General features: G+C 43.6%; 2 protein-coding genes across 2 annotated transcripts; both read right to left on the minus strand.

The window, feature by feature from the left end:
- Positions 1-398: 398 nt before the first annotated feature.
- cacna1fa (calcium channel, voltage-dependent, L type, alpha 1F subunit a) lies at positions 399-19,822 on the minus strand. Its single transcript, XM_028993699.1, has 48 exons — positions 19,628-19,822; positions 18,885-19,095; positions 18,660-18,765; positions 17,162-17,301; positions 16,920-17,065; positions 16,653-16,805; positions 16,369-16,565; positions 16,176-16,279; positions 15,960-16,102; positions 15,777-15,842; positions 15,623-15,689; positions 15,485-15,511; positions 15,163-15,323; positions 14,842-15,067; positions 14,198-14,405; positions 13,987-14,107; positions 13,795-13,870; positions 13,641-13,704; positions 13,514-13,568; positions 12,824-12,920; positions 12,624-12,753; positions 12,438-12,497; positions 12,100-12,206; positions 11,735-11,822; positions 11,537-11,644; positions 11,405-11,457; positions 10,748-10,894; positions 10,455-10,656; positions 9,440-9,598; positions 9,109-9,219; positions 8,863-8,946; positions 8,736-8,756; positions 8,526-8,660; positions 8,342-8,407; positions 8,165-8,256; positions 7,920-8,079; positions 7,709-7,836; positions 7,509-7,605; positions 6,767-6,869; positions 5,459-5,560; positions 5,237-5,361; positions 5,044-5,157; positions 4,712-4,953; positions 4,267-4,389; positions 3,815-4,185; positions 3,622-3,734; positions 2,880-3,209; positions 399-1,740 (listed from the first exon to the last, which is right to left on the minus strand). The coding sequence occupies exons 1-48, from the start codon at positions 19,644-19,646 to the stop codon at positions 1,534-1,536; spliced, it is 6,165 nt and encodes a 2,054-aa protein (XP_028849532.1). The 5' UTR covers positions 19,647-19,822; the 3' UTR covers positions 399-1,533.
- A 2,629-nt stretch (positions 19,823-22,451) lies between these two features.
- On the minus strand, positions 22,452-25,065 carry LOC114797739 (tubulin alpha-1A chain). The gene is made up of 4 exons (XM_028992778.1): positions 24,939-25,065; positions 23,966-24,188; positions 23,631-23,779; positions 22,452-23,549 (listed from the first exon to the last, which is right to left on the minus strand). The coding sequence occupies exons 1-4, from the start codon at positions 24,939-24,941 to the stop codon at positions 22,569-22,571; spliced, it is 1,356 nt and encodes a 451-aa protein (XP_028848611.1). The 5' UTR covers positions 24,942-25,065; the 3' UTR covers positions 22,452-22,568.
- Positions 25,066-27,874: the final 2,809 nt, after the last annotated feature.

Consider the following 27,874-nt stretch of genomic DNA (forward strand, 5'->3'; position numbering starts at 1 on the left):
GCGTTATGGGCCTGACTTTGAAATCTAAATATCCTGAGACGTCACTTCGGCGCGTGCCGAACGTCGGGACGCAAAGCCGCTGGAGGCGCGCGGATGACGCGGGCGCGCCGAGCAGCCAATGGCGTTTTACCTTTATTCTAAGTGACGCACGGCGCGATTACTGTACCGGGCGTCACGTGCGGCGGTGACGTCAGCAGTCCGTTCTAATTTAAGTGTGAAATAAAAATGACTTCGTGCTCATTTCCAGATTTTACTTTAAAGAGAATATACCGGGTTCTGCCACGTCATTCTTTAGGTTCTGTAGATTATGTTAGTGTTAATATTTTTTTTCTATCATAAATCCCCCAAATCTTCCAGTTTTTATTAACAACCAGGTTATTATCAGTCAAGTAATTTGATTGAAAGTAAGAAATCATTCTTTATTTCTGCAAATTAGTCATTTTGCAACTGACCCCATGTTGTCATCACATAAAACACCACATAAAATAGTGAAATGAGTGCAAAGAGTGCTGATCAGGCGCCCGTGATTAGAGCCCTGTAAGAGGAAGAGGAGAGCAGCAAGACGAGGAGAGACTGACGTGCATTGACATGGAGAGACTGTGTTTACGTTGTTTTCTTCCTGACAATCGTCACACGTTCCTTTTCAGCCATCACGCCTGTTTTGATTCTGTTTATAATACATCCCTTATTTCACAATGTCCCGCTTCTACTCCTCCTTTCCCACATGGCCCGAGATGTGACATCAAGGCTGAAATGCGCATAAAACGTGTTTTATTCAACCACAAGTTTGTCATAGTGCGACCTGTCCTCCAGAGGACTCAATATTCACATTAAAAAATCAGGTACATATTTCTTTTTCACGTGACTCGATCACCTGCCAGAGCTCAGTGCAGGCTGTTGGGGACAAATCTTGCCAATGTGTGTAAATGAGGCCGAGCACGACTGACACCAAATTTTGACTAGAATATTGACAATACAGTCAATTGCGAGCACTTAAAGACATTTTTCTATGAAGTTTCACTGTGACTCTCACTGTGTTGAGATGGAATATTCCAGAATATTCCAAAAATTTTGCCTTGTTATTTTTTCCCTTGTCAGCTGGTTTCAGTGACTGGAACCCCAGATCTGCACAACATCTGGGCCGCTCCAGATTCACAGTCCCTCGATGGACAGTTTTATGTTGTCTGATGTGCACAGTCTTTTTTTAGCAGTATTGCAATATGAATCAGGGTTCATGGTGTGGGGTTGTAACTGGAGCTCGGTAAACAGATTTTCAAAAACCATAAACAGCAACTAATATGGCGCTTTGGAGAACAGTACAGAAACTCGCAGACAACCTATATATTATGCTCTGTTTTTCCCAAACAATCATGTTGTTGGTATTTAAACAGCACTTAATGAGTGTATATCATTCAAATAATGGCATTCATTACATCATCTGTCTCTCCACAGAACAATGCCTGAATTTCCCCAGTTCTGAAAGATTCATAATTCAGAGGTGCAGCATGCAGACATCAATCCTCCTCCTCCTCCTCAGTATGAAATAACGCAGTTCATCTCGTCCGCCAGCTCTTCCTCCAGGCGCAGCGGCTGCCCCCGCGACCCGCAACCCAGTAGGTCGCTGGCCGCATTCTCCATCTCGTCCATGGTCATGTCACACGCGTTGGCAATCTCGCGCTTGGCGAAATCCACAAACTTGGGGTCCTTAGCGTACAGGCCGAGGCCTTCGGACATCAGGATCTAGAGGAGAACAGGAGGAGGCAAAGCAGGCCGGTGAGCACATTCATACCACCATTCTAATGATTGGTTTATAGCAATAAAGCACAAGCTGTGCCTATGCAGTGAAATATCATAAATGCAAATTTAAAAAATATGCTTTAGTGGAGGCCATCTTGGCCACAGTACTCCTGCTCATTCACATTGCCTAAATTTGCAAAAATGAGGCCCACTGTCCGTATTGATTATAGGACCCCCCCCAATAGCAATTTATACCCCACTACAACAAAATATCAATACCTTGCCCATGATGATATTATTAATTCTGGTAATTCTGTAATACTTGATGCATGAAATCATGCTATCATGATTTCATGCTACATCTCTGGACATATGCTTATACGTGTTCTGTGTGGCTGGCTGTGTTTTTGTGTCCTGTCTCTTTTAGGTTGACTTTGTGGGAGGAGTTGAAACCTACCAGCTCCACCTACCATCTGCCTATTGGTCACCTCCACCTATATAAAGACACTTCGGATGGTGTTCGGGGAGGTCCCCAGGGTCTGCTAGGCCCTTACTCTTTTGGGGGGTCCCCAGGGTCCACGGAGATATGCAAGGGGATCTCATTCATGTGTCTTGTTGCTTTGTGTTATAGACCTCTTTGTTGTTAGCCTGTGTTAGCCTGTTAGCTTTATGTGCCCTTTTTTGTTAACTTTTGTGCGTGTTTGAGTTATCACTACTGAAAATTCCTTCCTTTAGGCTGTACTGATGTTGGGTAGCTGTCCTGAGTCCGCTGTTTTATTGTACCTGTTAGCTCACTGGAAATAAAAGCACAGTTTGTATGCTTTGTTTGGTTGTGTGTGTAACAGTGGACGTCCTCCTCTCCACAACCTTGGCGCATTTCTTAGACCCCTAGACTTAGGAACGTGACATCCCTCAAAGTACAATTGCATGTTTTGAATTTTAAACTTGATCAAGAAACAATGTTTAATGCACAGGTTTAATCATTCAACGGCATATCGGTAAAGTCACCAAAGCATGCATCATGATATATTGCTATTTCCCTCTTTATGGCCTGTTTTGTTCTGCTTATTATTATGTATATGTATTATGTTTTGTTTGTGTGTTGTTCTGGTTATGTGCAGTGTCAGTCTGCAGGGATTTACTGATTCCACGAGGCTGTCGGCGCTTCCCTTCTGCACGTAGCTGGAGCTGGCCTGGGAGGGCAGTCTCAGGCTGGTGTAGGCCCTGCTCTGGGTGGGGGGCGCCAGGCCCGATCCCTCGGCGCCAGCATGCCAACCAGGTCGGGCTGCAGCCGGCAGGCTGGCAGTGCCAGCCCTGTCATCCCATACGGCCTGCTGGCCGCCCACCTCATCCACGAGAATGAGTGGCGCGTACAGGAGGCGGCCCCGTCGCGAGCTGTTGTTATTGGCCCAGGAGGCGGAGGACCCTGAGGAGATGCTGCTGCGACGTGAGTCGTAGTTGGTGCCCTGGGTCTGTGGAGGGATCCAGAAAAACCACATCTCATATCACACCAACAGTCTACGCATAAATCCACAAAGTGATTAAATGAGAAGTTTGCCGTCTATAATAAAACGGCCAGTGACAGAATAATAGGAAGGCCTGACACCACCAGCATGAAAACCATCTGAAATCAGGCAAAAGCCTCATAAGCATGATGGACCAGGACATGCCACCACACTTCCCACCTTGAACACCTCAATGTTCATTGTTGTTGTCTGTTCATCTGTCATCTTTACCCTGCAATCTGTTACCAGTGCCAGTACCAGTGCCATAACCATAGCCCTTCCCTGTGCTAAAAGTGATGAATCTACGAAATGAGTTGATTAAGCAGACAGTGAATTGCTGTGGAAGACTGGATGGCCACCAGCTGCTCGCTGCACCCACCTGTGGGCGACCGCGACATGGCGGCGAATTTTGATGGTAGGTTCCCGGAACGGGGAGGTCTTCACTGCTGCCCTGCCGCCTCAGACAGTGGATGTTGAATGACGGTTTGAGGCCTGACAGAGAGAGAGAGGAGGGAACAATGAATGAAGGAAGCTGAGGGAATGGGGAAGCGGAACAGGAACAGCTCAGCCACCTGCAGGTGTGGGTGGAAGGAGGCGTCTACGGTTGACAGTAAGGCTGTTGCCATTGTAACCATTCCCATTGCAGCTGCTTCCATTTCCATTGTAACTGTTTCCATTGCCATTGTAACTGTTGCCATTGTAACTGCTGCCATTGTAACCGTTGCCATTGTAACCGTTGTCGTTGTAACTGTTGCTACTATAGTCATTTGCTGGTTGGTTGGTTCCATTGTAGCCACTTTCATTGAGGCTGAACTGTGGTGTGATTGCATCGCTCCCAACGATTTCACTGATTCCATTGGTTCCATTGGTTCCATTGGTGCTAATGGGATCAGAAGGAGGTGGAGCCTCATGTTGGACAGGTGGGACGTCTGGGTACCATGGCCTTAAGAAACAAAAGACAGGTAAACACTACATTTCTGAAAACACACATCTCTTGACACAATGATTTTGTCTTGCTTGTCACCTTTCACACGACACCGTGCTCTGTGCATCGTCCTCCCTGTACGTCAGCTGCGACTCCCTGCCACTGACCTCTGGCAGCATTTCACCGTCAGGTGGGGCAGGGAAATCACTTACAGCCTCCATTCTGCAAAAGAAATGAGGAGAAAATAGCTGAGATGGACACAGATATCTTTTCAAAAAGTACATCAAGCAGTGAATGTGTACATTTGCGTAGGAGTCTCTATATACATTATGTCTATGTACTGTGTGTACAGTACAGGCCAAAGGTTTGGACACACCTTCTCATTCAATGTGTTTTCTTTATTTTCATGACAACTAAACTATGAACGAACACATGTGGGCTCATGGAAATAAAGAAAACACATTGAATGAGAAGGTGTGTCCAAACCTTTGGCCTGTACTGTATATTTTGTGCGTTTATGCATTTTTTTGGTCAGAGACCTCACCTGATCAGTGGAATGCTCCTCTGTGGCTGTTCCATCACCACCTCATTGACTGATAGCATGGAGGCAGATCTGTGCTCCTCCTCCTCCGCTGCGAAGCTGTCATCCATCATCAGTCTCCCATTGCGTATTTTAGGCATGGGTTGAATGTTCACTGAGGTCTCTTCAAACATGGGTGGCAGCGGGGTTGTAGATGGAGTTGGCGTCATTGGCGTGGCTGACACATCACTGAAGACACTGTCACTCTGCAGGAGGTTGGAATAACCGGAGTTCACTTATATATCCTTTACAGTAAAGTTAAGCAGAACTGTGGGAGGAAATGCATATCTTCTCACCCTGAAGAACTCCTCATCCTCCATCATCTCTCCATCCAGGACTTCACCATCCTCCTCCATGGCCATTGCCAATCGCATCTCTGGGGCCAAGTCCTGCAGCGTACGCAGCCCCGCCTGACAGACAACACATGACATTCTGAGTAAATAGATTCTTCACATATTCTCCAGTAGTGGATTCTGGGTAGGTTTTTACCTGAAGGGAGGCCGACTTGTCCTTCCCCTTCTTTTTCCTTTCTTTTTCTTTCCTCTTACGGAACTTCTTGAAGTAGTCCTGGATGAGAAAGCTTGCATAGAACTTCCCGGCCGTCACCTCGTCTCCTGAATTGAATTGAATCAAATCGAAAATGCATGTGTTGCAGGTGCCTTCTGGGTAATGTAGTCTGATGTGTGTGACAACTGACACAGGGTAGGTTACCTGATGGAGGCGGGATGATCTCCTCTATGAGCTTGGGCTTAGTGCGTTTCCAGATCTTCTTTATAATGATCTTCAGCTCCTCGTTCTGCTGGTCAGTGGGACCTAAAGGGACCATAAAAAAAGCAAAGGACTCCAAAATAGTTGATAAAACCAGATGAAGTGACAAATGTTTAAAGCTGAATTGGGTGAAATTACAAGGATCCAGCCCCTCAGGTGGAGGGCACAGATGTTTTGCTGTTATGTGTTTATGGATCATGAGCATGTACATGAAGTGGAAATCAAAGTCAAAATTCAAAGTTCACTTTATAGTCATCTCACTATATACAAGTACACAGAGAGACGAGATTGCGAAGCTTTGGAGATTCACAGTGTGCAAAAAGACAAATGGAATAACACACAACACAAAAACACGTCAAGGGACATTGTGGACATTGTGCACTGACCCATAAAATAGTGCAGGTCGAGGCAAACTAGACAAACCAGGCAGACAAGTAGCAGCAATGAGTGTATGTGGTATATGATATGCTATGACAATAATGGCAGTAGTAGTGATATGAAATTATATGATGAGCATAGCATAGCAGCATAGTGTGAGGAAGTAAGAGATTAACTATTAAAGTGCAGGCTGTAATACTTCAATTAAAAAGTGCAGAGTGCAGAGTGCAAACTGATGTTCAGTTTGTAATGTGCAGTTGAGGAGGGAGAAAAATCATCTGTAGATGGTTTAGGACTTCAGATGGGGTTGAGGTAATTTGGATGATACATGATATGATATGATTCTTTCTCCGCCGCTTAACCCGCAATAAATCTGGCTGAATGACCAACACATTGGATTTGATGGATTTTATTGAAGAAATGTGAGAAAAGCTATAATTATTAAAAATTTAATTTTAAAAATCGATTTGCGATTGTAATTTGTTAAAATTAATCATGATTAATCACAATTAATTCTTAAGACTAAAGAGGCTCTGGCCGTAACATTGCTGAAACACAAACGCTGAAGCCATCAAAGGAGGCGCTTCCCATTCACTTTTAAATGGGTAACATCATGGGCCGCCGAACAGAATTTTGGGCCTGCATTTGCATTGCTTGAGGCAGAAAGTTAAAAATTGTTGAACTTCAATAACATCCATCAAATCCTACGTGTTGGTCATTCATCCAGATTTATTGCGGCTTAGAGCGGCAGCAGAGAAAGAATCATGTCATATCATGTATCATACTGTTTGACATAGATATCTGCTCAGCCAATAAAAAGAAATAATACCACTACTTGTGATGGGTGTAACAGTGAGCTCAAGGTAATCTTGCCTTCTGTCTTAATCTTGAGAGAGTTCCTCACAAGAGCAAACAGGGTTGCGTTGAAGGACACCGTGCCATCAGGGTGCAGTGGGACATTCATAGCCACCAGCCTCTGTCCAGAAAACCAATTCAGAGAAAGACAGAGAGAGAGAGAGAGAGAGAGAGAGAGAGAGACAGTAAGTAATTGATGGAAAGCTCTTAATTGGCTTGGAAAGGAAGTCACAGGCCACGCAGCTCAAACTGAACAATCTGTCCTCTGCTGCCTTAACTAGCAAATCTGTGTTTTTTTTTTCATTTGGATACATAAAGAAAACGGTTGAATTGTTGTAAAATGTTTTACTTGTGCCAGTTACCTCAGACTGAATACTGAACAGAACTTAATGCCTGGTTTTTTTATAAAAACGCGAATTATCTTTCATGTCTATGTTCAAATTATGAAGTAGTTTGACAGTCTTTCATGCAGTGTAAAATTAATGTCCAATTACAGAACAGCTTCAGGTCAACTGATTGCCAAAAATGTTAATTCTATCACTATTTTCCATAATTTTCTTTAAACTCACAAAATGAACACTTTCCTCTTCAGTCTGCTGTTTATTGTAGTTTATTTTAATCATCTGACAACTTGTTTGAATGCGCACAATAACACATCTAGTGGTGCTTCCTTATATGACACTACTGATTATTGCAATTTGCCTTTTATAGACTAATATGCACCATTTTGTTGAACCTTTTTGATTGACATCTGCTTTACCTTGCAGGCCACACGGTGTGGACAGAGTTTGCCGAAACCTAGAGGTGGCTGGATCCTTCGCAGCATGGTGACCACATCCAAGTGCTTTATTCTACCCCTGAAGGGCAAATTACAATGAGAATTACACCAAACTGAACCCAGTAAAATTCACGAGAGCAGGGTTCCATATTCCATATCCATATTCCATATTGAAATCTCACGTGGCTTCGGGGTCATAATCTGACCAGACGCGTTTAAATTCATCCAGGTGATGGGTGCCCAGCACGGTCCAGTCTCTGGTCAGGTACTCAAAGTTATCCATGATGACCGCAATGAACAAATTGATGATCTGAAAAGCATGAACGTGTAGCATCTTAATATTCCTCACTGACCACTTCATCCCTCTTTTATTTCGCTCTCCTCCGCTCTCACCAGATAAGCACACAGCATGAAGAAACTGATGAAGTAGAGGTATGCCAGGTTGCTGCCACAGGTGAACTCCTCCCCAGGTCCGAAGTCAGATTCCGGGTCACAACGTCGCCCTGGCAACGCTGCCAGCATGATTTCCTGCCACTGTTCACCTGTGGCGCATCTGTAGGAGTTGAAGGAGAGTGGGAAAGATGTAGATGCTTGGAAATGTGGCCAACAGCATGTCAGAAATGACCGAGATCAGTCACCTGAAGAGCAGCAGCACAGCCATGAAGAACTGCTGGAAGTTGTTATTGCGGTTGATTTCCGTGCTGTCGTCAATGGCAATCTTCCCAAACATCTGCAAATAAAACAGCTGGCCGTAAACTTACTCCGGATAGAAATCAAAATGTGTCAGAAACAAATGAGTTAGAAGGTTAAACGACCTGCATGCCAATTACAGCGTAGATGAAGAAGATCATGGCAATGAGAAGGCCAACATATGGCAAGGCCTACAGGCAAGGGGACAGGAAAAATTATAATTAAAGCCTGCAATTACAAAAATAATGTCATAGTTGTAAATACATCATGGCAGCAGCTTGGCCAGTGGCCCATCATAGGATCACTGACCTGCAGTGACTTGACAAACGTCCAGAGGAGTGTCCGGATACCCTCCCCTTTGCTGAGCAGTTTGACCAATCGCATGACACGGAAGAGACGGAAGAAGGTGATGGAGACCTTGGCACTCTCCCCGTCTCCTTTGCCCTGGGATGGGAGACAAATGCTAAGCAAACAGGAAGACATCAGCACAAAAACAGTTGAATGTTAAGCCATCCTCACATCTTCGTTGTCTCCCCCTCCCTGTATCCACCGGAGAAAGGTCCAGAAAGGAAAGGAAATAAAAATCAGAATTTTGAAAATGTAATTTTTTTTAAATTCCATCTCAGTGCACAGGGTTCAAACTCACACTCAGCTCTGCGACCAAGATGTCCAGGACACTGCCCACCACGATCAGAGCATCGAAAGAGTTCCAGGCATCGATAAAGTAATGCTGATGCAAAGGCAAAAGAAAGCAAAAAACTTAAGCACCCTGATCACATATGCACTTCTTTTTATATAATAAAATAAAATTCAATTAATAATCAAATGTAATGATGAAATTAATAAATTAATCATTAAATATCAGCAACAAAACATTCAAACCATTGCTCACATAAGGTCTCAGGGCCAACAACTTAACCACCATCTCCACTGTGAAGACGGCCGTGAAGATCATGTTCAGGATGTCCATCACAGAGTTGAAGAGATCGGACTGTTCATAATGCTACAGATCACGCAAGGAAAATGTAAATGAAAGTTATCAGGCTTGATTTCTAACACTAGGTGGCACTGTCTCTCCACAAAAAAAAAAAAAAACACAAACTACTGAGCCAAGGCTCATGGGTAATGAGTCCTAATTCGATTTAAACACAACGTAGATGGTGGCTTTTAAAATGCATCAAATATAAAAACTTGTGAAAAGCTGGAAGGTTCCCCTCTTGTACCTGTACAGCCAGGGTGAGCGTGTTGAGAAGGATGAGCACAAACATGATGTACTCAAACTGGGAGGAGTTGATGATCTTCCAGAACTTGAGCTGAGACGGGTTTTTGGGGATGTATATTTTTATGGGTTGGGCTTTCAGAGCGTAGTAGACACACTGCCTCTATAGGAGGGAAATACGCAACGTTCAGGAGAAAGGAAAATATAAAGACAACGTGCTGAAATGGCAAAAGTATGGCTCCTGAGGAGATTCTTAAAGGTTCCCTAACATGAAAATCCTTTTTGCTTTTATATTGGTCCCAAAATACTGTATCAGGCGACTCTTTCCAAAATTCAGCCTTGGTGCAGAATTACAGCCACTTTGAGATTTCCCCAGGATGTGCCGTTTTGGTGTCTGAAATTAAGTCATCAGACAGCAAGTTGTGTCTGCATTTTCCCAGAAAAAAATGAAATGAACCCACTGGTTAACCCACTGAGTCTCGTGTGACTCAGGTAAAAAAAAAAACATTTATTGCCATTTTTACATCCAATCACAGAGCAACTGCGATGCCTCATACATTTTCAAGCCATGAGGGTCAGTGGAGTAACTTTTTTAGGGGAGAAGTGGGAAATTCTCTGGGTGAAAAAAGCATGAGAAATGGGAGGTAACGTTTCCCCTTATGGTGACATATGGGGACAAATTCCAGATCCTGCCGCTCTCTGGATGGCAAAGCAGAATGACCAAAGCACTATTTGCAGCTATTACCCTTTATAGACCATAGACATGGAACTCGTATTAATGTTAAATAATCCCACAGTGAGATTTTCATAATAGGCATAATAGACAATAGACAAAAGATGAGAAGGGGTGGAGCTCTTGGTAGAGAGATCTTGGTACCACCGATAAGAACAATTCAGTGACCTGAATTTGGCACACAGGGCAATGGGTCACCAAAAGAGGTGAAGTGACCTTCTCTGTTTGTTTGAAAACCAGACCATTCTGAACCTTCTCTCTTCAGGTTCACTTTACTTTTACTCACCTGGTTCTTGTTGAGCTCACAGTTCTTGTATTCAGCCTCTCCCTGCTCACGGAACGTGATGATGACGAAACCCACAAAGATGTTCATCATGAAGAATGCGATGATGATGATGTAGATGATGAAGAAGACTGAGATCTCCACGCGGTAGTTGTAGATGGGGCCTCGGTTCTCGGCATTGGCGTCGATGGCCTTATACAGCAGTCTGCGCTCAAAAACCAACAGACCCGAGTGAAGCAACCGAGCACAGATCCCACAGATTAACACTGATCACAAAACGTTAATAGGAAACTCACTGAGGCCAGCCCTCGAACGTAGAAACAGTGAAGAGCGCCAGCATCCCCATCAGCACGTTATCAAAGTTAAAGTTACTGTTCTCCCAAATTCGCTCTCTCACCATGGGGTGGTCCATGTCACCATCCTTAAACACCACAAATGTGCCCCTGAGAGCAAGATGGGTAAGAAAAGGATAGAATAGAGAGAATGGAATAAGTGAGAGGAGAGTGTGTTTGCCATTGTATGGTCAAATGAGTCTTCAGGGTTTACTTATAAGATATGTAAGATAAAACAGAACCTGCTTAATCGTTCCCTGTAATTGTTTCTGTTGTGCAGAACGCAAAATTGAATGTTTTTATAAACAGAGTTTATAATAGGAGGAGCCTGATGATTGACAGTGCTCACTTCCATCATTTAGTCACATGTGTATGCGATATGTTACATACATCATTACATTTATTATCTTGCTTAATTTATTATTTATCCATTAATGTAAATCCTGGTGACCTTACGCTAGCAAACAAGCAGCTTTGTATCGGTATTGAATATATATAGTAAATTAGAACACAGCCTGTAATTACACCTTTATTAAGATTTTCTGTTTCACTCAGAGAGTTGGTACTCTCTGAGTGTGTTACTTATAATGAAAAGTATATAAAGTATATAAATGAACTCACTTGCACTCTTCCGGTGTGTGTTTAGCCTCATCTGTACACCTGTAGAACCGGCCCTGCAGGATAACCACAGACAGCACTCATAAAAACATCCACAGCCAAGACAAAAGTAGCGACTAAGAACGGCGCCACTACCTTGAAGAGCTGAACTCCGATGCAGGCGAACATGAACTGGAGGAGCGTTGTGACGATCAGGATGTTCCCGATGGTGCGAATGGCCACAAACACACACTGTACTACGTTCTGTGAGCAATGCATATTCATATAGTGGTTAATGTGCTGACCTACAACCTATATAAGATAGACTGTCAGAGATGCCACGGCACCACAGACCTTAAGTCCCTTTGCTCGGTTGATGGCACGGAGAGGCCTTAACACTCTAAGTACACGAAGAATCTTTACCACAGAGATAGCGCTTGAGCTGAGTGAGAAGATTTGGGAAAGCAACAAATAAAGACAAGATACAGATTAACAAGCAGGTAATTTTTTTTTTAAAACCACAGATTGTGATTAGTGTCAAATTAGAGTACAGACAGTGGTTAGTGTAAAGTGAAATAGAAATGGAGACTGGGTTCAGTATGAGGTCAGAGTGTGTATTTAGTGTAAAATGAGATTAGAGACTGTGTGTATTATGAGGTCAGATTAGAGTCTGTGTTCAGTAAAAGGTCAGATTATATAATAACACTTGAGATACTGACTGTAGGAAAAAGGACATGAGCGACACACTGACAACCAGCAGGTCCAGCAGGTTGAATGCATTTCTGCAGAATGAACCTTGATGTAGAAAAGCACCGTACACCGTCATCTGAAAAGGGACAAAACGACACACAGTCTAGTGCACAGCAGATTAGAACACTACAAACTCAGAGTCACGTGTGAACATCAATGTTCATTCTACGTTTTACATTAAAATGAAAAATTCAAAGCACTCTTATTTACATTTATTTGATGATCTAAAGCTTCTCCCATTGACTGCATTCATTAACTACAAATTTACCCTTAACCTAATCCATAGGGAACTCTAAACAGTACAGACCTTCAAAACAATCTCCACAGTGAAGATAGACGTGAAGGCATAATCTGCATAACCTAACATCTGCACACATAGAGAGAAGAAACAGGAATCAGCAATGTGGCCCATACGTCTGGAGGGGGGGACTGGTGGGAGAATAAAATGATATAATAAATGATTCAGGTGGTCTGAGGACAAACAGGGACCTACATTGTTTCTGAAGGAATGAGCCCTGATTGGGTCCTCAGCAGCCAGAGAGATGCTGCTGAGGATGATAAAGACCAGGATGAGGTTGGTGAAGTAGTGATGGTGGATGAGGTTGTGGCAGGCGACTCTGAGGCTGAACAGAGGTTCATTACACATGATGTTGGTCACCATGATTAAAAAAGTTTTCTTATTCAGAGACTTACCAGTTCTTCTTCCCAAGAATGAAGAAGGAGCTGCCATCAGGGATGGGAACAATTTTCTCCTTTGGTTGGAAGCTTTCAACTTTCATTGGAACACCAACTTCAAATGACCAAGAGACAGAGATTTCACAGAAAGGCTTATTTTGATGCATTTTATAGTGCTAAAATACATTCAAACAGCTACCTTCTGCCCACTTTCTGTGTGGACTTAGAAACTATGTGTTTGCTGATCTCAGAATGATGGCATGTTCAGAAGGTGGACCACCCAGCAACGATACTCCAAGCAGATATGAAGAGGAAGGCATTTTCTTCTTTGCAATTTTATACTTTAATTTAAAATTTGATACATAGAATAAATTCCCAGTTAAAATTGTGGCAATAATATATATGACATCAGGGTGGCCCTGGACCTTCAGGTGGAACCAATTCACTTGCTTATTGTTCTAGATGTTGTGTTGCTAGATGTTGTTTTCCTTGCTTATCTATGGAATTGGGACATCTATAGTTGTTTATTCTCACTCCCATTTCGTTCGTTGGCCACATTCGCCCCGGCCCGCCCTTCACTTTTTATAATGTGCACACCAAAATGACTGTGCATGGTCTTGGAACAAATATCAGATCTATGATAGATATGCTACATTAAACTCAAATTGTAGTTTTTTTTTTTTCATGGTAATTTAGTCTACCACTTACCATCAAGCCCTTCTATCGCTCTCAGCTCTTCATTCTCCCAGTCGTCCTCTTCATTCTTCACAAAACACAGAAATAATTATATATAACTTGTGTGTGTGTAACTAAAAAGAAATGGAAAGGTTCTCACTTCAGCCTCATCCTCCTCTCTGTCCTCATCGTCTTCCCATTCTTCATCATCTTCTTTCTTTTCTCTAGAAGACAGGTGTGTAAGGGCATGCGTGAGTGACCAGTCATTTCATATCCAACTAATTTATCACTAGATCGTGGGTGACGTTTCTCACTCTTGTTTTTTCTTTTTGCCACCATCTCCGGCTAAGTTGTCCACAGCAATAGCCAAGAAGACATTCAGCAGGATATCTGACTATGAGTCAAAGAGTATGTGTGAACATTTCAATGACACTTTGTCATTGGAATTGACAGACTATACATTTTCAGACTGATTTACAGCTGGGGTTACACCAAAGAAAGGATACAGTTGCCGCATACGAACAGAATAACAAAGTAGATGCACACAATCATGTTGGGAAAGACTGGCCCGCCATAGGCCATAATCCCATCATACATAACCGAGTTCCAGTCCTCTCCAGTCAGGATCTGCAGAAGAAAGAAAGGGCCCAAACACATAAATGCACTGCAAAGTGGCTAGAACACCAGCCAGAATACAACCAAACCTGTAAAATTCACCTGGAAGCAGGTGAGCAGAGCCGAGGGGAACGTGTCAAAGGTGCTCCTCTTCATCTGCGTCTCGTCAAAGTTGAACTTGCCGCCAAAGAGCTGCATGCCCAGCAGGGCGAAGATGATGAGGAAAAGGAAGAGGAGCAAAAGCAGGGAGCAGATGGCCTTCATAGAGTTGAGCAGTGAGTTGACCAAGTCTGACAGAGCTGCCCAGTGCCTGAAAATGTAATTTACATTATTTTTAAAATTTGTTTTTATTATCTATCTATCTATCTATCTATCTATCTATCTATCTATCTATCTATCTATCTATCTATCTATCTATCTATCTATCTATCTATCTATCTATCTATCTATCTATCTATCTATCTATCTGTCAGCCATATGTAGGACAATGTGGCAATCAATGCTACTCAATTGCTTATCAATTCCAGACCAAAAATATACTTCAGCAAATAAAAGCAGAAATACAAAGGTTGTATTTGGACATGGATGTAGAGGCTTGTCTTTATACAAGGCCAATTTAGGGAAGATAGTTATTCTTTTTAAATCTTGGATAATTGTAATATATTTATCCATAAAATTGTTAATCATTAATAATCAAAAAGTGTGACCGAGAAAACGTGAAAGCAATCATGAGAGAAGCAGATCACCGGGTGACTTTGAAGATGCGGAGCAGGCGAACGCAGCGGAGCACAGAGATGCCTATGGGCGGAATGATGTCCGTCTCCACCAGCATCGTCTCTAGGATGCCTCCACACACCACAAAGCAATCAAAGCGGTTGAACAAGGCCATGAAGTAGATCTGGAACCCGAAGCTGTAGATCTTCATCAGCATCTCAAGGGTGAAGAGCGCCAGCAAGATTTTATTGGCCCGGTCTAGATTGTAAACAGATGTAATTATGGCATATGCCCAAGTAAAATAGTGTTACTTCAATTCATCACGTCTAAAGTAACTTGACTTGAGACTTAACCCTGCACATCAGTTAGCCACTTGGGTTGGTTGTAGTGCTCAGAGGCACTGGCTGCCGTGTTGAGAAACACGAGCAGCAGCACCAGCCAGTAGAAGTTGGAGGATTTCACAGCAACACGGCAATTCTTCCTCACCACCAGGTTCAGGTGAAACAGCTGCTCACTGGGCGACAACGACAGAGGAGAAGACATCTGTTTAGGGTCTTGCTGCTGAGTCAACCACAGCGTAGATGGCCAATAAAAGTGATGATCCAACGAGCCAATGAAAGTGGCCTGTTGAAAATCATTGATGGTTCATGTTAAAAAATGCCAGTGTGTACTCACCAGAAACTGATGGCCATCAATCGAGCCCTGGTCACAAAAGAAGAGAAAATTAAGCAATGACTATAATGCAATCACGCACCAAATACAACAAAGAGCCAGAGTCACGTGAAGTGTGTGAAGGATTCATTGTTTGTTTACGTGATGGAGGCACAGCAGCCATTGTCGTCATCAAGGAACGCTTCAAATTCTGAGTCGGAGTCAGATTCTGCCGAGAAAATACGATGATTCAGAGCCAAGGAAGAATCAAGCCATGGAGGACATTGTGAAAAATGACGAGACACATTGTGCATACCGCCGTCTTCACTGTGCTTGTACCACCCATACTTTTTCATCATCTTCTTTTTAGCCACCACAGCACCTGGACAAAAACCAGCGTACCCAGGAGAAAAGATGGAGGAGAACAGTTAATGAGCAAATGACTCACCAGACATGTGAAGAACATCAAATAGGGATATAAAATGGAGACTAGGCTTACGTTTGTTGCCGTCCTCATCCATGTCCTCAGCTTCGATGAGCCAGTCCATGTACCCTACCATGTCCTCCTCCATCTGCTGCTTCTCCTGAGCTATCTGCAGCTCCCCACGTGCCACAGCCTTCTCTCTCTCTTTAGAGAACTCACTGAGGCAAGCGATCATCTCATTATATTGATGAATGTTTCACAACACAGGATTTCGCATTAAACCACACTCACCCGCTCAACACACCCAACACAAGGTTCAGGACAAAGAAAGACCCAAAGATGACCAGAGACACAAAGTAGACCCAGGGAAGGTCAAAACCAATGGCATCATTCATCTGCACTCACAGAAATTGCAGATATCAACAAAAGATGTATATCAATGGAATGCACATGGAAATGTGGTTGATGCTTGAAAGACTCCTACCCAGTAGAGCACGTCGGTCCAACCCTCCATGGTGATGCACTGGAAGACGGTTAGCATAGCGAAGAAGATGTTGTCAAAGTTGGTGATGCCTCCATTGGGACCCTCCCAACCAGAGCGGCAAACTGTGTTGTTGGCTTCGCAGAAGCGGCCATTCCCGGCGAAAGCGCACGGCGTCGGGTCATCGTCCACGTACAGGTCTGAGCATTGAGAGGGAATCGCTTTTCAGAATTTACTAGATTTCCGTCTGCCACTCTGATGGAATGTTCCTCACGGGGCGGCCTGACCTGTGCCGACATAATAGCAGGTCTTGTGCATCCGGCCGAGGAAGAGTTCCAAGCCGATGATGGCATAGATGATGATGACAAAGCCGACCAGCAAGCCAATGTGCAGCAGGGGCACCATCGCCTTCATGATGGAGTTCAGCACAATCTGGAGACCTGGAGGCACAATTTACCCTTTAAGTCCACATTTACCGGGTCAGAGATGAGACATTAACAAGTCAATGACTTGTTAAAAAGAAGATAGATGTAACATCACACATGTAAACTCACTGGGTACACCAGAGACCAGTCGGAGTGGTCGCAGCACTCTGAATGCCCTCAGAGCTTTCACATCCAAGCCTCCAGGTTTGCCTGAAGCATGATGACTCTTGTCAGGCTTGTGTTCTTCACCCATCTCAGCAATGACACTGAACAGTCTGCATTACGAGACGAAAGCGCAGCTGCTGACGCACAATCCCACCACAACTCACAACAGAAACACACAGCCGAAAAAAACGTGAAGTTGTGCCAACCCCACAATGACGATGACGAAATCCAGCAAGTTCCAGCCACTGCGGATGTAGGCACTGGGATGCATGACCAGTCCATAGGCCAGGATCTTTGTGAATGTTTCAATCGTGAAGATGACCAAAAATACATATTCAACTTGTTCCTGGAGGCGGGAAAGGGAACAATTGTGAAAACTGGACATGATGTCTAACATTATGTCTTTTCAGATCACATTTCAAATCATAGCAAGTGCATAACACTTGCTGTGTTATGCACATTCATGCAAAACTAGACTAAAATACTACATGTTCAAGCTATTTTTAAATCTGGACGTCTGACTGCAAATAGAATAGCACATTTTCTTATGGTGTTGACGACAACCTCTCGCTCCTATCCAGCCGGCCTTCCAGCTTCCCCAATGTCCCATTTCTGCACTAATTAGCTTTCTGCCCTGTTGACCTACTGCCTAATACGTTAATGCTAATCATTAACGCTTGTTTCAGTGACCGTAGAGGTGCTAATGCACGAGAGGTCATGAGATCAGGACACACAGGAAGAAGATGAGGTTTTGGTTGTAAATGAGGTTATTACATATTAAGATGACTACGGTGCAGGACCCTGTCTTCTGTAGCTGTGATGCTCAAGATGACATTTGAAGTCGTAAATACAGTTTGATTCACTTCAGTCAACCACTTGCGCTCATTGGAAAGTATATGGATTTATTTCTTTACAGTCACAAGACCACAAGGAAGTGCAGCAAACCTCAAATCTACAGTCTCTCTTTTGCACCCACAGCAATCCAATAACTTGATCCTCCCAAAGCCAGCCACCTCTGTTCTACCCTGATCCCCCTAACAGATGGAGGACATCTGTCTCAGGTGCTCTCTGCATTATCCTGCATCAAGAAAAGATGTCTCCATTCAGTGTTGCGTTAAACAGTAAACTCTACAAATGGCTGTGGGATTAACAGAGAAATGCTGAGTTACTGGGCGGTTTAAGGCCTAATCCTATCGGACCAAGAACCACTTTTCCTCTTTAACACCACTGTTATTGAATACCCAGGTGGGTTTAACATGCTATTGACAATGACTAATAACTTTGTGGCTTCTCAAGAGCTAATGAAGAGTAGGCCGGAGACGAGGTCTGCTGAAGTTTGTAGTCTGGTCACACTTTGCACCAAGCTCCTATTCAATCATTTAAAATAATCATTTATCTACTAGGGCCTTCATAGGTGTTTAATCCTGACTTTTATTTCACAGTATCTGCAATTGAAAATAAAATATTCTGCAGATACTGCACTTTGGTTTTGTAAATTGCGTAGCCAGTGTAGAACCCTGACTGATGTCCTTAAGACCACAAGATGATCTTCTTGTGGACCAGTTGTCCATTTCTGGCCAATTCTCTTATATCAGTTGACTTATTTCAGCCTAAATTCCTTAATCTTATGAAAACATGCACAACACAATACATGTTTCATATGAACATCCAGGAGGTCAGAACAGACACATCTTCAATTCTTACCAGATTATGGTTTGTGGCATTAGAATCATCTTCAGGGAATGGTTTGGACACGCCCAAAGCAACGCAATTAGCAAAAATGGCCAGCAGGATGAATATGTCAAAAGGCTTGATGGCTTAAAGTTAAGGTTAATGATGGTGTAAAAAAGCTAGCAAATACTAGGTGGTGGGATGGTAGGAAAAGGGAAGAGGGAAAATGGTGGTGGCATGGGAACCGGTGAAGGATATTTCCACTCCACGAGGGCCAGTGCCGCCATGCGGATGGGGTTGCTCAGGGTAAGGCAGCAGAGGGCTCGAGGGGCTCTGAGTGCAGACTTGTTCGCCTGCATCTGCTTCTTGGCTCCCCCGGCCCTTCGCCGCCCGCCCGCCGAGCCGGTCGAGTTGAGCGTGTCTGACTTGTTGAGCTCGGAGCCCGCCATCGAGACGCCATCGGCCCCATCTGAGAATGCCAGTTTTAATGGTGAACATTGCTGCAGTATTGGTCATTTTCACGATTCCTGTCATCTAAATCCACCAATGGCAGGTCACTTCTTAATGTTCATGAATAATTTATGTTTTGCTATGACAATCATATACTGGAATTTCAGTCATTAACAAGCAAACGTATTTTCATGGAATGCAATAGTGGTGAAGTTGGTATCTAACTAAAATGACATCAAATATTGGTAGTCAAATTATTGTAGCTAAACGATTGAGAAAACAAGAGAGGCAAATGAGGGCAGCCATGTGTTGGAGCAGATGTTCTGGGGTGTCCTCCTACTGGACAAGCAAGATGTGACCTACAGCGTATATATGTGACACATAGCAGACGTTTATCGGCATGTCACTGTCGCATTCTCCACACGTTCATCAATCAGGAACAAACCAAAGAGTGCAAATGAATCGCACGCAATTGCAATATATAATGCACAGACCCTGTAGCATATGCAAGACAGTAAAGGGTGAAGAAGAAGCTGGAGTTTCCGTCTCACCTTTGCGTGCCGCCTCCATGTCGCCCCACCGCTAGGTTCGGTTCGGTTCGGTTCGGTTCGGTTTGGCTCGGTTCAGCCGGCTCTCCGGCACCACGCACCGCCTCTACAGGCGCTGCGCCATCCAAAATGTCATGTTTCTTCGCCGAGGATACCAGCGCAGCCTGCTTGCTGTCGGTAAGCCTGGCGTCGGGATTAGCGGCGCTGAGCCGGTTAGAGGGGATGACGGGCCTGAACCCTGGTAAAGACCGGGTGCGGGAAGGACGCGCAGAAGCTTCTCGGTCACCGACAGGCCGGCGCCTAACGTGCATTTTGTTGCTGTAAAAGTGAGACTTCGGTGTCCCAAAGCTCTTAAGCCCTATTTACATTACACAGAATTGTCCTTATCAATAAACCTGTGCATAAGTTCCCAGGTGGATTGTACAGTGAAAGCAGTGTTGTGCCAGACAGGTAAAACTTTACACTACAGTACAGGCCAAAAATTCGGACGCACCTTCTCATTCAATGTGTTTTCTTTATTTTCATGACCATTTACATTGTTGGATTCTCACTGAAGGCACCAAAACTATGAATGAAGTTATGTACTGGACACACCTTCTTTACGTTGATCTGCTTGAGCAGGTGTGTGTAGTTGTTGTATGTAGGTGCAACAGGTAAATCACATAAAGGTCTGTCCAAACTTTTGGCCTGTACTGTATGTCTACATAGTTTACCAAAAGCAGTGAGCCAAAGCTTTTAAACCCTTTTTATAAGAAAGTGAAGTGATCGTCATTGTGAAACACTGCAGCTAGGGCATGTGTCCTCTGCTTTTAACCATCACCCATGGTGAGCAGTGGGCAGCCATGACAGGTGCCCGGGGAGCAGTGTGTGGGGACGGTGCCTTGATCAAGGGGACCTCAGTGGCATGTTGGTGGTTCGGGGATTCGAGCGGCAACCTTCTGATTACGGGGCGTGGTAACGGGGTCCAGATCTACAAAGACTGGCCGATGTTTTTAGAAAGAGGAATGCAACGAGATTGAGTTTTATTGGCGATTTCTTTTGCGGTTAACTTAAACTATATTATTTATATATTTTAAAGCTGTATTTATTTATGTTTTTTAAAATGTCATTTAATGGAGTCTTCCCTGGCACCATCACCGCTCAGTTATCCTGCACTGGGAGATCTTCAGGTCCTCCCTTACATAAATACTCATTCTCACAGGGAAAAGGCATTATAACCGAACACCTATGGGGCTAATGAACAACGTGGTGAAATATAAGCTTACTATTCTGAAGCAGAAGTAACCTGTAATGAGTCTTGTGTGAGAAACGTTAACCGTCTCCAGCGGGATGGCGCTTTTATACCCAGATCGACGAAAACCTCCAAATACTGCAGTGCACATGCGCATGGCCCTTAAGGCCCCCCTAATTATTTACAGTAGACAATATATGGATGCAGTGTTTGTAGTGAAATCTTTATTTCATGTCTTAAATAATGATTGACATGAGAAATGGGAATTGAAATAATCCCCGCCCTAATGAATAATTTGCATTTTTCACTCTTCATTTGTGGTATTTGTCCCTACTGTTTTGTGTTTACTATGTTCATGGGGTTTGGGGGGTTAACAGTTAACACTTGAATTTTCACTCTTCTCTGCACAGTCAGCACGTGGCATTAGGACATTCAGCGGCTGTTCAGGGCCTGGCACCACTAAAACTCTGGCAGGGATGGAATGGGGGCCTACAGGCCACTGCACCTCCATTGGGCCTTCGGATGCTGACAAAAAAATGCAACGAGTTGAAGATCACATCTGTGATTAGTATTGTTTAAATCAGATTGTTATTAACTGTATTCAAAGTTAATCTGCTTATCTTTGATCATGTTTTTTCGCTTCTATTGAAGTGTTTTGATTTTTCTGTTGTTTTGAACTTTGAATGACCCACCAGTAGAGGGCATCAGTGTGGTGAAAGTGAGAGGGTGGCAACGAGACAGAATTCACAGCATTTCTGTCCCTACCATCTATCAAGATTAAGCATTTGTCATTCGGCATAATTTACCATAGCCGGTTGAAATAAAGTGTGCACCTGTTTTTGAAATAAATTATTAGATCGACTGACCTCCGTTTAAAAGATAAATGTGCTCTGTTTCCTTACAGGTTTCATGTGATGCTCCGCTGATACCTATGTACATAAGCATCAGTTTACCATGCCTTTCAGCAAACCCAGCTGCTTTGTGCCTTCTCTCTGTAGATTTTGTATAACTGACCACATCCAACGTATAAGAAAGGAAGGAGGGCTGGACTAGTTTCATTTCATATTATGCAACATCTTTAGAGCTCATAGGCTGCCATCGAGTCTTTCAAAGGAAAGAAAGCTCCCTGAATAAAGTAGACCACATGAACAACATACTGGGGGTGACACACCCTACAGGTGTGTAATATATCGTAAACACTCTGAACTTTGATGTCTCTTTGTATTTGAAGAGGTATTCTACAGTAATTCTCCATAACAGGTCTTCTTTTGTTGCAATATTTTTGCAACAATGCTCATAATGAAAATGAATCAGTCAGGTCAGTAGTAGCCTAGTGGGTAACGCACACGTCTATGAACCAGAAGACCCAGGTTCAAATCCCACTTACTACCTCTGTGTCCCTGAGCAAGACTCTTAACCCTACTCATTACACTGTCCCTGTAACTACTGATTGTAAGTCGCTCTGGATAAGGGCGTCTGATAAATGCTGTAAATGTAAATGTAAGACAACTCATGACATGAACGGAGAGAACGACTAAGCAGTACTTGGTAAGTAAAGCGTGTAACATTAAATACAAAGAAGGACAATCAAACAGATGTTTTCAGACATGGAGTTTTATTTGTTGTCAAATCCTGGATCTTATGCTGTTGCAGTGCTTTGCATGAGCACGATTTGTTGCAATTGCCCTTGTTCTACCACATCTGACTGTTGCTTTAGTACTCTTCTCCCTCCTCCTCTCCTTCACCCTCAATGGAGTCGACACCAACCTCCTCATAATCTTTCTCGAGGGCAGCCATGTCCTCTCTGGCCTCAGAGAACTCACCCTCCTCCATGCCCTCACCCACGTACCAATGCACGAAGGCACGCTTGGCGTACATCAGATCGAACTTGTGATCCAGCCTGGCCCAAGCCTCGGCGATAGCTGTGGTGTTGCTCAGCATGCACACAGCCCTCTGCACCTTGGCCAGGTCTCCACCTGGGACCACGGTAGGGGGCTGGTAGTTGATGCCAACCTTGAAACCAGTGGGGCACCAGTCCACAAACTGGATGGTGCGCTTGGTCTTGATGGTAGCGATGGCTGCGTTGACGTCTTTTGGGACCACATCACCACGGTACAGCAGGCAGCAGGCCATGTACTTGCCATGACGTGGGTCACATTTCACCATCTGATTGGCTGGCTCAAAGCAGGCGTTGGTGATTTCAGCCACTGACAGCTGCTCATGGTAAGCTTTCTCTGCAGAGATCACCGGGGCATAGGTAGCCAGGGGGAAATGAATACGAGGGTAGGGCACCAAGTTGGTCTGGAATTCAGTAAGATCGACATTCAGGGCACCATCAAATCGTAAGGATGCGGTGATGGAGGACACAATCTGCCCAATGAGCCTATTGAGGTTAGTGTATGTCGGACGCTCAATGTCGAGGTTCCTACGGCAGATGTCGTAGATGGCCTCGTTGTCAACCATGAAGGCACAGTCAGAGTGCTCGAGGGTGGTGTGTGTGGTAAGGATGGAGTTGTAGGGTTCCACTACAGCAGTGGACACCTGAGGAGCAGGGTAGATGGAGAACTCCAGCTTGGACTTCTTGCCATAGTCAACAGACAGGCGCTCCATTAGCAGGGAGGTGAAACCAGAACCTGTGCCACCACCAAAGCTGTGGAAGACCAGGAAACCCTGAAGACCTGTGCACTGGTCAGCCTATGGAACAGGTAAATGAATGTTTAATACATTTTTCATTAATTTCCTGAAGCAGGCATGTTCGTCTGTGTCTGTGTTTACCAATTTGCGGATCCTGTCCAGTACAAGGTCAATGATTTCCTTCCCAATGGTGTAATGCCCACGGGCGTAGTTGTTGGCAGCATCTTCTTTGCCAGTGATGAGCTGCTCAGGGTGGAAGAGCTGACGGTAGGTCCCAGTGCGCACCTCATCTGGTGATGCAATCATAATGAAACGAATGATGGGCAGGAGGTCAAAGACCAACTCCACAAACTAAAATGTGCTCCTCTAATTCCAAATAACAGTCTTCAGTCTTGAATACAAAATGACTAAAATATATAAAATATCACTAAATGAGTAGAAATACAACGTCTTTCTATGCTTGACGTGAGACCTACCAATAACAGTGGGCTCCAGGTCCACAAACACAGCTCTGGGGACGTGCTTTCCTGCTCCAGTCTCACTGAAGAAGGTGTTGAAGGAGTCGTCACCTCCACCGATGGTCTTGTCGCTGGGCATTTGTCCATCAGGCTGGATGCCATGCTCAAGGCAGTAGAGTTCCCAGCAGGCATTGCCAATCTGGACACCAGCCTGGCCCACGTGGATGGAGATGCACTCACGCTGTTGGAAATGAAACGAGCCGTTGGTTTAAAGGATTACTCCTTTCGGTTCTATACAGAATTTACAATATGCCATTTTCTGTATAATAATCAATACAACAAAATAAGTAAATATAGTTTTAAACTAGTAAAATAGTAGAAATTGGATCTTCGGTTGGGCTGCATTTGTCTGCTGCATTCACACAGGGCTGAACAATGGCCAGAGGGACTATTGGGCTTGGATCTCCAGATAGAAGAACCGCCGCAGAGCATCTGAATCTGGTTTCGTATCAGATGACTGCTGGTCAACCTGCACCCCGACCCTGTTTATCCAGAAAGCCTTTTAAATATTTGATGCGAGGCACGTTAGCAGATCCTTTAATTCGGCCTGAAACGAGAAACTGCAAGATAGGGTTTCTGTAAGCGATTTTCCAAAAAAAAAAAAAAAAATGTGTGGCTTCGGTGTGCGGAACCGACGGGCGATACGAGCTGCACCCAGATCATTTATTCCGCGCACGTCGCATTATTCCGGCTCCCTTTGTCCCCGTCCGCGCTCACGTTGTCTCCTATGCGAGGACATCCTCCGCAAGATCGCGTAACAATGAAACGGCCGTGATAATCACGTCGCACTGCGTCAGAATTTATGTCATTCATATGTATATATATTGTATTCTACCATTGTTAATAATTTTACACAGTTTAACAAATCATGCAAACGTTCTTATATACATATTTATATTAAAGAAGATATGGAAAAATATTACTTGCTTACCATTGTTCACAAAATATGTCCTGCCTATCGGGGTGGGGGGTGAAAGCTCTTCTCTGTGATTTCTTACAGCACGACAACTAGGGGTCGATGTAAGAAGAATGGATAGTCTGTCCACTAGCAAGTTCATATATGCAAGTGTTGCCCTGACGACAGCGTCTCCCGCGCAACGATTGGTCGGCCCGAGGAGGACCCGCCTACAGACGGACGCCGCGCAGCCTCCCATTGGACGGGGCCGAGACGTGGCGAGAAAGGGCCTCCTCCCAGTCGGCCTCGCCCAGTTCAGCAGCTGCTTCTTTTGACATTTTTTCTTTTGGTTTAAATTCATTTTTAAAAATATAATCAACAGTGGACAATATTCTAATTTAAACCACCAGAACACGTATGGTTTAAAACCGTATATGTATTGTATCAAAAGCGTATTGACTGCATCCTTTTTAAAATAGGTTAAAAAAAGTATTTTACGTTTTAAAAAATAATGTTTGTGTTCTAAACACAGTCTGAATGGCTTTCATTTCATATTGAATGTGTGACTGTTTTAATAAATGAACACACCATATCCTCAGTGTGAGCTCACCATTGTGTTCACATTGTCCATCAGCCTTGCCCCATTCTGCAGAGCATCACATCAATTTTCAGTTCATATCATCGAACGTCTATAAACATAACCAGTACAGCCTTTAATTTCAGGTCTCAAACCAAAAATATTTGCATAACCAACAACAAGTACAACGAAAACCTTTAATTTCAGTTTTGGAGTGACATTGTTTCATTTGAATGTGCCTGAATTAATTTGACTATTTTATTTGCCTTATTTCTTATGCAATAAAGCAACCTAAGCACATTAAACTTTTAAACGGAGGTCAGTCAATCTAGCTTTGGTATATATGGTATATAGGACAGGGTGTAACTGTCGCCCAACCCCCACGCCCTCTCCTCAGGATCTTGCTGTTGCTAGGCGCTGTCTAACAGAGTTGCTTAGATACCTAACGGTGTCCCAGAGACCATACACAATGCAAGCCATCAGCCTTTATCCTTGTCTTGACTCTTGGGGAGAGAGGAGACGTTTGTATGACTTGCAGTGTGGCCTGTATGTTGGCTCATTTCGTTGACCATGTAGGGGAACAGATGCTGCCATGATGCTGGCAAAATCTTTTGAAACTGTGGCGACCATGAGGCCAAATGTGACTTACTAAAGGTTGTATTTTTCTTTGAGTAAAAAGACAAGAACATATTAATATTTCCATTTTTTTCCATATCTGTGAATTAAATATGTGAAGCCTTAAATCTTTGTGTGTTTGTGTGTGTCATAGAGACAGAGAGAGAAAAAGAAAGAAAGAAAGAAAGAAAGAGAGTAATCCATATGTCACTATTGATGGAAGCAGCCCTGCCATCAGCTCATCTCATGCATTATTGAGCTGAAGAGGGGCTGCTAGATTCACATCCTGAGTAAAACCCTACAGGGACAAAGAGGTCCATTATGCAAATTAATCAAATTCAAAGTAAGGAATTGGAGTGAGTTGCATTTGCAGTTTTTTTTATGGAAATCAAGCCTCTGCTTAAAAATAATATAGGTACATATGGGTATAATCTGAAATGCCATATTTTCTTTTGTTTTTATATTTTTCAGGATTCAAAGTGTTCAACAGCTACACATTTTGTCATGTAATTATTCCTACTGATGTAATTTTAACAAAATTCATGTGTGTTGTGGGGAATGGCAGAATGTGAGCAGGTCAGGTCCTACACTGGTTGCCATGGATGCCAAGGGAATGCCAAATTACAGGCTGTCCCTTTTTTGTAAAACCCAAGGTGCCTTGAAATCATAGCTAATTCTGGGAATTATAGTCTTCGTCCTGTCTGTCTGGTTAGGCTCATTTTCCTCTTGAGGTCAGGCAGACATGCAGTTTTGCATCCAGGGACTGAAAATATTTGGACCTAACTCTCCTTTGGTCACTTTGAGATTTAAATACAACCCAGCTGTATTAAACTACATATCCATATTTATGTTTGCTGTAATTCTGTTCATCCGGTCATTAAGTGAAAGAGACCTGGTGGGGTTTTCCTGCAGCTGTCTGGTCTGTCCCAACCCACAGTGCTGAAGCTGCAGAATCTTAATTTGGTTCAGATTGGGCACGTTTCGGTCACACTCAGCATCACAAATGCAGGCACTACACCATAAACATTTCACTGGTTTAAAACACATTGTGTAAACATCCATTGTGTAATGGATGTAATTTTATCGGTTTAAGAATATCAAGAAGATTTAAGACGTGTTTACATTTGAGTTTTAAATATTCTGAGTTGGTACCACTGACAAACTAGCAGCACAATCTGAAAGAGACATGAATATGCATGTCGGAAAATGAGGGATAAGCAGAACACCAAAAACTGAAGTGAGTCTTTGTGATGTGCATTCCTCTCCCTGCTGCTTCATCCCTTTGGCACAATAAGTGCATGAGGTCATAAGACTCTAATAGTGGGAGAGAAATGGCCTCAACCGCTCCCCACACGGCTCTACACTGACAGAGCAAAATGCAGGACATGGTGGTCATGTGACCATCTGAGGAGAGATGACATCACGACAGCAAAATGTAGGCCAGTGAGAGAGAAAGAGGGAGAGATGGGGGGATTGCAGACAGACACTGCTGTGACTCTGGATCTGTGTAATCTCAGCTGAGCGTTGTGATAAAAATTCTAGCTCAATTTTCCTGATGTATTAAATTTACAACACAATCTGCATTTCGTTTTTATTATTTAATGCATTAAACAAGTCAACAATTTAAAGCTTTACTTATTTATTCTTCTTTTATCTTCCATCTGCCACAGCACTTTGCATAAAAATATCTTTGAAGAGATACCTCTGATAAGTAGGCCCTGCCATCACAATACGTTTGTTTTGCCAGTGAATGGTACCCTCTGTTCAGATGGCTCAGGAC

The sequence above is a fragment of the Denticeps clupeoides genome, chromosome 10 (assembly GCF_900700375.1).
Source record: "Denticeps clupeoides chromosome 10, fDenClu1.1, whole genome shotgun sequence".
NCBI classification, from domain to species: Eukaryota; Metazoa; Chordata; class Actinopteri; order Clupeiformes; family Denticipitidae; genus Denticeps; species Denticeps clupeoides.